The 9,159-nt window shown below is 40.1% G+C and overlaps 1 protein-coding gene across 1 annotated transcript; it reads left to right on the forward strand.

Annotated features, from left to right (window-relative positions):
- Positions 1-3,870: 3,870 nt before the first annotated feature.
- Positions 3,871-4,248, forward strand: LOC131145898 (uncharacterized). The gene has a single exon (XM_058095078.1). It carries the CDS (start codon positions 3,871-3,873, stop codon positions 4,246-4,248), a length of 378 nt encoding a protein of 125 aa, XP_057951061.1.
- The last annotated feature ends 4,911 nt before the right edge of the window (positions 4,249-9,159 follow it).

Below are 9,159 nucleotides of genomic sequence, written 5' to 3' on the forward strand. Positions count from 1 at the left end.
TAAAGAAGGCTATTACTGAATTCGTGCAGTAGTGTCTGACGTGCCAGCAGGTAAAGGTTGAGCAGCAGAGGCCGGTAGGTCCGTTGCAGCCACTTTATATCCCAGAGTTGAAGTGGGATCATGTATCTATGGATTTCATGACGGGTTTACTGCCAGCACCACATGGTTAGAATGCTATTTGGGTAATTGTAGACCAGTTGACAAAGACAGCCCACTTCATTCCTATTAAAGTTAGCTACTCTATGAACATACTAGAAGAGATCTACATCGAGGAGATTGTTTGACCCCATGGAGTGTCAATATCTATAGTCTCGGACTGTGATCCACGTTTTACTTCACGATTTTGGAGGAGCTTATATGAGGCTCTAGGGACTCAATTATCATTTAAAACTGCCTTTCATCCTCAGACTGACGGATAGACAGAGAGGAAAATCTAGATACTTGAGGATATGTTGCGAGCATGCGTGCTGGATTTTGGGGGTAGCTGGATCCACTATATGTCGCTGGTTGAATTTGCTTACAATAACAACTATCAGGCTAGCATCGACATGACACCTTATGAGGTGTTTTATGGTAGGAGGTGTCGTTCTCTTCTCTACTGGGATGAGATAGGTGAGAGGCGAGTTTTGGGACCAAAAATAGTGCAGCAAGCATACGATAAAGTCCTGCTTATTAAAGAAAGAATCAGCACAGCTCAGAGTCAGTAGAAAAGTTACGTAGATACTCGCTGTCAGGAGTTAGAATTTGGCATGGGAAATCGGGTATTTATGAGGGTAGCTCCACTGAAGGGGGTTATAAGATTTGGAAGGAAGGGTAAGCTTAGCCCTAGGTATATTGGCCCATTTGAGATACTTGAGAGGGTGGGGTCAGTTGCCTACAGGCTAGCCTTACCACCTGTTTGTCCTAAATTCCTAATGTATTCCATGTTTACATGTTGAGGAGATACGTCCCAGACCCCTTCTATGTAATCAGTTATGGTGAGATAGAGCTCAGAGATTCACTGGCTTCTGAGGAGGTACCAGTGCAGATTTTGTATAGTAAAGAACAGGAATTGCGCAATTAGAAGATTCCTTTAGTAAAAGTCTTGTGGAGAAATCATGCGATAGAGGAAACTTCATGAAAGCTCAAGGAGCAAAATTCGACAGAAATACCCATGCCTGTTTAGTGGAGTATAGTATTAATTAGTATTACTTAGAAAAAGTCAGTTTTGTTTTATTCAATATAGAAATGTATAATTGTATTATAGGTTATAGAATAGGATAGTGTTTTGGTTTTGGGAGAATTTTCTTTTATGAATATATGTAATCTTCCAGAACCCTAGTTGTAACCACGGTATTCCTCCGCCATAAGTGAGGGTAATTAATAAAATAAGTAGCTAACTTTCTTTAGAGTGTGGTGTATAGTACAGATAGCAAATTTCGAGGATGAAATTTTATAAGGAGGGGAGAATGTAGTGACCCAAAAAATTAAATAATAAAAGAAAATCATAAAATGGGCTTTTAGCCGGAAAAGGAGAAAATCGACGACGGTTTTGGAAATTACCGTGGCTAGGTAAAAGTAAAATGGTAATTCTTAGGTCTTTTAATAGAAAACCGGCGATGGTTTCTGTGAAGCCAGGAAAACCGTCGACGGTTTTCGGCTGCAAAGTTGAGATATTAAAATGCCAAGAGTTGTTTTCTTAAAACATAAAATTAATCTCTCCCCTCTCCAAACCCACAAATCCCCTTTACTTCTCTCTTCAATTCTTGCTCCAATAAGCTTTATTTCGACGATCAAGAATTACCATGATGTTCCTGGGAAGATTTTCTACGACATAGGTGGAGCAGAATTTCAATTTGGGGTTTTTGGGTACCATCCCAAAACTAAGGTAAGGGTGTTTTTGGGTCAATTATTAATTTATTTAAGGTATAAGCATAGATGTGAATGTATTTTTGGAGTTAAATTGAGAAATTGGGGTTTCTTTAAAATGCAAGGTTTGGTGGAAATATTGAAGGTGGGCTAGATTTTAGTAGGTGTTTTACCCCTAGAAACTCAGGTAATGATAATAGTTTATAAATTCAAGAGATATGGGTATGGAAGTTATTCTGGGAAATTTAGTTGATTAACACGCAAAAGTAGATGTGTATTATTTCAGGATTACGGAATTAGGAAAGCCATGGATGTGAGTTAGAAATAGCAAACGAGCCTAAATTGTCAAGTAAAGGAAATATGCTATGCTAGAAATTTTAGAATGCTTATAAAAAATTATGTATTTATCATATTATTAATCAGTTTCCAAAATATTATTATTATATTAGAAAATACAATTTTCAGAATATGAGATACATATTTATTTAGTTGTGTGACATGAGACATTATCAGTACAGCATAGGAAATTATACAATTTTCATATTCCTATGATTTACAATATATATATATATATATATATATATACACACAAAAATATGTTTATCAAAGTATAATTAGACGGATATTTTATAGTATGTGCAGATTTCAATGATTTCCAAAACTTTAAAGCCATAACACTATGATATTACAGTTTATACAGTTTAGATATTATAGATCAGTTATTATAGATATTTCAGTTTAGAAATTACAACATTTCTAGATCAGTTTAATAGTGTTATGGTTATTTCAAAATCACGATAAAAAAAGAAAGATGATTATATAGCAGTATACACAGTATTAGATTCTAATGAATTATATCAGTTATCAGCAGAGCACGGTACCGTTGCTATTTCAGTTCAAAGTGCAACCACATACTCAGATAGTATGTGGATTTTCAGTAGTCAATCGTTCCTATGTTGTGGATAGGCTTCCCATCAATTAGGGTTAAGGAGGTCGATCTGACTTTTGGAGTTCAACTGACTTATCTTGGTCGACCAACCAGTGTTAAGTCCTGCCTACGGGCCGCACAACCCTGTCATGAGGGGTTATATCATTATGTACAGTTTTCTAGGGTATTATCACAGTTATTTCTATATACATATATAGATTTACAGAACAATAACAGATATTATATAGTACTAGAAGTATGAATATATATGTTACAGAGATAATACAGTTGTATTTTAAACTATGATTGATGAGAATTGTACAGTATATTGTTTTATCAGCTTTATAGCTTCAGTTTCGTATCAGTATATTATTTATATAACTCAGTTGCCACACACTAGTAATAGCATATCTCCTCTTATTAAGCATTGTGTCATCCCAGCAACTTAACATTTTTCAGGTGATCTAACTAGGTGAGCAGATCAGGCTCGCAAATAGAGAGGTCCTTCGCACTGCCCTACCTGTAGGGTAAGTGTTTCTATAGAGAGTCAGATTTTTGGATAGGATTCAGGGTTTTTGGTGGTTGTTACTGGGACTTTTGTAATGTATATTTTGGGATTTCCGAAATTCTAGTATTGTAAATATTGTTTGTACAGCTTTATGTTTACCATTGCTTAGGTATGTGATATGGACAATAGGGATGTGATATGGATAAAGTTTCCTCAGTGCTCCCTTAGGGCCTGAGACATTATGGCGGATATTCTAGGGGCATCAAAGTAATTTAACTAATTATATAAAGAAAAAAAATTATGACAAGAAAAATCAGTTCGTTACATTATGGTTCTTAGTTAAATTAATGTAATTGTTGTACTATGAAGTTAGGATTCTCAAATTATACTCATTTTATTTTCAAGATGGATCTGGGTAATGGTAATACAAATTCTAGCAGAGGAAGTGAGGTGGGACCTTCTAGTATGGGGGGTAGTGACTCGGACCAGGTGCTACGTAGTGTGCCACAGCAAGTTATGACATAATATTAGAGAACAGGACCACACACTGGCTGATTAGGGCTGCACGATCCAAAAATTTACTGGTATGAACCTTTCGGCATTCTCAGGGGGAGCCGACCTCGCAGTTACTAAAAATTGGATACAGGAAATTAAGAAATTACTAACGGTGCTGCACTGCACTGATGAACAGAGGGTACTTTATGCCACGTACAGGCTGATGGATAAGGCCGAGAGGTGGTGGACAACTGTGAAATTGCTTAAGGAGCAGCGGACGATACTAGTAGCCATGAGCTGGTGTCAATTTATAGAAATTTTCTTTGATCGATACTTCCCTGCCATCATCAGAGAAGCCAAAGTGGAGGAATTCCTGAACTTGACCCAGGGGCATTTGACGATTCAGCAGTACTTAGCAAAGTTTATTGAGCTGTCGCACTTTGCCCCATACATTGTACCAGAAGGCTAAGAAAGAAAGGAAGTTTGAGAGAGGCTTGAGGCAAGAAATTTATAAACATGTGGCAGTTTTAAAGGAGAAGGATTTCTCTGAATTGGTAGATAGGGCCGCTGTTGTAGAGGAGAGCAGGTAGAGAGGTATTGGGATATAGAGCCAAAGAAAGAAACCCACACCTCTTGGGTTTCACGCAGGTACCATCTGAGGCCCATGGAAGGGAGACAGGTACGACGGAGGTCAGAGGTAGGTGATGGGAAACCTTGGGTATCAAGGCGAGCAGACTTATCTTATCTGCCCTAGATATGGCAGGAGGCATATAGAGGAATGCCGCGTGGGAGAGAATGTCTGCTATCGGTGTAGGAGACCCAGACACATTGCGCAGGTATGTAAGGAACCATTGAACAATGCACCAGCTCCTAGACCGTTCTGGGGAAACAATCAAGCACCCTGAGGAAATCAACAGAGGAACACCGCCCCGGCGCGAGCTTATGCTCTAACTCTAGAAGACGCTGATATGGAAGGCGATGTCATGACATGTATTATTATTGTTTTTTCGTATAAAGATATTGTTTTATTTGACTTAGGGACCACACACTTTTTTGTGTCGCTGGGATACATCAAGCTATGTGGGGTAGAAACTCAATTACTAGGCATTGAATTATTAGCAGCCACACCAATCGGATCAGTAGTGAGGTGAAGGGTGCTTAAAGGTTATCCAATAGATATTCAGAGAAGAGTGTTACCATATGATCTTGTAGTATTAGATATGCAGGGGTTTGACTTGATTTTGGGAATGGACTGGCTAGCCTTTAATTATGCTAGTATCGATTGTCATCAGAAAGAGGTGATATTCAGACCTCCTGGAAAGTAGGAGTTTTCATTTGTAGGGTCGTGTGTGCACACCTCACCACAGATAGTGTTAGCTAATCAAGCGAGGAAGCTACTTCTAGACAGTTGCCAGGGGTACATAGCTTGTGTAAAGGAAGTGGCAGAGGGTGAATTGAAACTTATCGATATTCCCGTGGTGAAGGAATTTTCAGATGTCTTTCTAGAGGAATTACCAGATTTACCTCCTGACCGTGAGATTGAATTTGCTGTTGATTTTCTTCCAAATACAGAACCAATTTCTAAGGATCTCCACAGAATGGCTATAGTAGAGTTGAGAGAGTAAAAAAAAGAGTTGTAGGAATTATTATTGTTAATTCAGGTGTAATCCCAAGAGAGGGGTGAATTGGGTATTTTTAAAAACCTTTAATATTATTTACCACTTAGTCCTTATTTCTTTATTTAACAAATTAATTGCAGGGGTTTGAAACCGATTCAAATAATTATATCAATGAAGTTTTTTTCCCAATTAATTATCGAGTGCGTGTGGGGTTATTCAAACATACACACATGTTGTCACGCCCCGAACTCGGAAAAGGGACCCATGAGTGATTTTAGTAACCTAACATGTCCATGTATCATACAAAACAAATGACACAGCATAATGAATGAGGGTCCGACCCCGTAGGGCTTCCAGGCACCCAATACACATCCATATACAATCGCATACATAGCGGAAAAGGTCTTTCTATAAACGTATAGTACCATACCAGAGTCTATACAAAAACAGAGTCCAGGCTCCAAAACATACAAACGGATGCAAAATATACCCCAAAATGACAACCCGTGAAACAAGAGTCCTAGCACTTACCCAAGCGCTACCCACAATACACCGGCCACTACGCTCCCTACACCAGGACGCTAGTTTCGATTACTCGAAGGACCTGTAAAATATGTACGTACAGTAGGGGTGAGACACATCTCAGTAAGTCAAACACAGGTTATATTAGTGTGTGGCATTCAAGTGTTATCATGATAGCAAATACACACAGTTAAATGCAATTCCAGTATTTTCACAATACAGTTCCAATATAGTTCATACACACACACACACACACACATACGCACGCTCATGATCTACACAATGTCGTCACACCCCTCGGCCCATAGCCGGTCCACAATATCTGGCGTTGGCTCGTAGCCAACCCGCAATACACGGTGCCACCGGCTCACTGCGAACCCCAGGCTCCCATGGCGTCGTACTGGCACAAACTGGTGGATCCTCACCCTTCGGTGATCAGCCGGTAAGGCTCACGCCCTCGGATATAAAGCCGGACACTCTTACCACACATGGCTTAGAAATTTCATATGCCCACGGATATAAAGTCGGACACTCTTTTAGTACCTGGAACAACTTATAACTGAGTTCCTATTGCATTTCAACAAAAACATAACCATGTATACTTATATAACCAAACAAACCACACCCATTTGGTAATTCAAAAATCATGTTTTCCAATCATATATAGTTTAACACAAAGTCAAGGTACGGTTATCCCTATTACACAGTATAAATCACAATATACAAACAGTTTTCAACAAAACCAGGGATGCAACCCAATACCCTTTTTTTCCCAAAAATGTAACATGAAAAACCCATAATTTCACCCGTCAAATTGCCCCAAATGAGTAACCAAAACACACACAAGATTGTGAACCACAGTTATACCGAGTCCGATTTCAAAAATATCCAACATAAACTGTATTCCCTTACCTTTCCCCCCAAAAGACCAATCCCGAACTTTACGACTCCTAAACAGCGAACCGAGTTCTCAAAACCTACAAAACGCAGTACAAAAAATACTCACGACTTCGTACTCGACCAAACTATAGGATCAGAAAATAAAATCGAACCTTACCTCGATTTTAAGCCAAAACCCAAAATGCCCGAAACGAGTTTTCGATCCGTAGGTTTTGTAGAGAATTCTTCCTTGATCCTCATGGTAATGACGAATCTACAATTCCAACAACATACGTCGAAGAAAACTAGAGAGAGAGAGAGAGAGAGAGTGTTCTTTAAGTTCTAGAGAGAGAGGGAGAGGATTCTTAGATTTCTTAGTGGTTAAGTAAAGGAAACTGATATTTATAGCCTTTGACTCGGCCGCCCTTGTCAACGAATGGCAACCTCATCGACGAGACACTGAAGACACCTCGTCAATGAGACGGTGACCTCGTTGATAAGCCTGAGATTCCGGATTTTTCCAAAACCCCTCGGCTTCTCCTCGTCGACGAGCCTCCGAACTTCATCAACGAGGAGTAAAGGGCCTTCGTCGATGAACACTGGCCTCGTCAATGAAGCCTGCTCAATTACCATTTTACCCCTCTTTTTATTAACTTTTTACCGATATCACGGTTCAGGTTCTTACAACCTCCCCTCCTTACAAAAATTTCGTCCTCGAAATTTGCAATCTCTCATTCACGAACTCATACATACATGCACTCAACTCTAGAATGGAAAAACCGGCGACTACCATAACGTAGCCTCGTCACAACGTATACATATATACCCTCACTTATGGCGGAGGAATACCGTGGTTACATACACATATCGTCATAGGAGTTCACAAATACACACACTCCCAAAGACTAACCACATATTCCATACAAAGTAGGGTAATACAAATACACTCAGAACAATTGCGGATACTTTCGGCGTATCTCTGTTTCCAGTTCCCAAGAAGCTTCCTCGATCTCATGGCGTCGGCACAATACCTTAACTAACGGTATTTCCTTAGTGTGAAACTTCTGAAATTTAGGGTTCAGAACCTGAACAGGTATCTCTTTGTACGCTAAAGTATCCCCAATTTCCAAGTCCTCGTAACAAATGACATGCAAAGGATCCAACACGTATCTCCTCAACAAGGATACATGAAACACATCGTGAACCTTTGAGAGTGCTCGGGGTAGTGCAATCCGGTAGGCTACCGGACTCACTAGCTCAAGAATCTCGAATGGTCCGATATATCTGAGGCTCAGCTTACCTTTCTTCCCAAATCTCATCACTCCTTTCATTGGAGCAATTCGCAGAAATACCTTACCCCCCACCTCGAACTCCAACTCACGGTGGTGAACATCCACGTAGCTCTTCTACCGAATCTGAGCTAATTTAATCCTCTCTCGGATCAAACCCACCTTCTCAAACGCCTGCTGCACGAGTTCATGTCCTAACACCTGATGTTCAATAACCTTGTCCCAATACAAAGGAGATCGACACCTCCGACCATACAAAGCCTCGAACAGTGCCATCCCGATACTAGCCTGAAAGTTATTGTTATAGGCAAACACTACAAGCAGCATAAACTGTAACCATCTACCACCAAAGTCTAACACGCAAACTCGTAACATATCCTCCAAGATCTATATTGTTCTCTATGATATTCCATCTATCAAGGGGTGGAACGTTGTACTAAAAGTAAGCTTCATCCCCAATGCCTCTTGCTAGGTCTACCAGAAATGAGAGGTAATTCTTGAGTCTTGATCTGATACAATGGACACTGGAACCCTATGCATTCTAACTATCTTCTGCACGTACGGGTCTGCTAGCCTACTCAAAGGGTAGCAAACCTTCATCGGTATGAAATAAGCAGTTTTCATCAATCTATCCACAATCACCCAAATGACATTCTGCCTATGAAGATCTGGCGGCAATCCGGTAACAAAGTCCATGGACATGTGCTCTCATTTCCACCCCAGAATTGGCAAAGGCTGCAACGGCCCTGCTGGCCTCTGATGTTCAGCTTTCACCTGCTGACACTCAGACACTGCTCCATGAACTGAGCAATCAACCTCTTTATACCAGACCACCAAAAGGTCTCGTGCAAGTTACGATACATCTTCGTGCTACCAGGATGTACCGTATATAAAGAACGATGCGCTTCCTCCAGAATTGTCCTTTTGATCTCGTCGTCGTTCAGAACACATAAACTAGTCCCAAACCTCAACACACCTCCATTAGAGATATTAAAATCCGCAACCAATCCCTATTGAACTTTCTCTACGGTCTCATCCAACTCTACATCACTAGCCTACGTGACTTTAACA

This window comes from Malania oleifera, chromosome 13 (assembly GCF_029873635.1).
Source record: "Malania oleifera isolate guangnan ecotype guangnan chromosome 13, ASM2987363v1, whole genome shotgun sequence".
Classification (NCBI taxonomy): Eukaryota; Viridiplantae; Streptophyta; class Magnoliopsida; order Santalales; family Ximeniaceae; genus Malania; species Malania oleifera.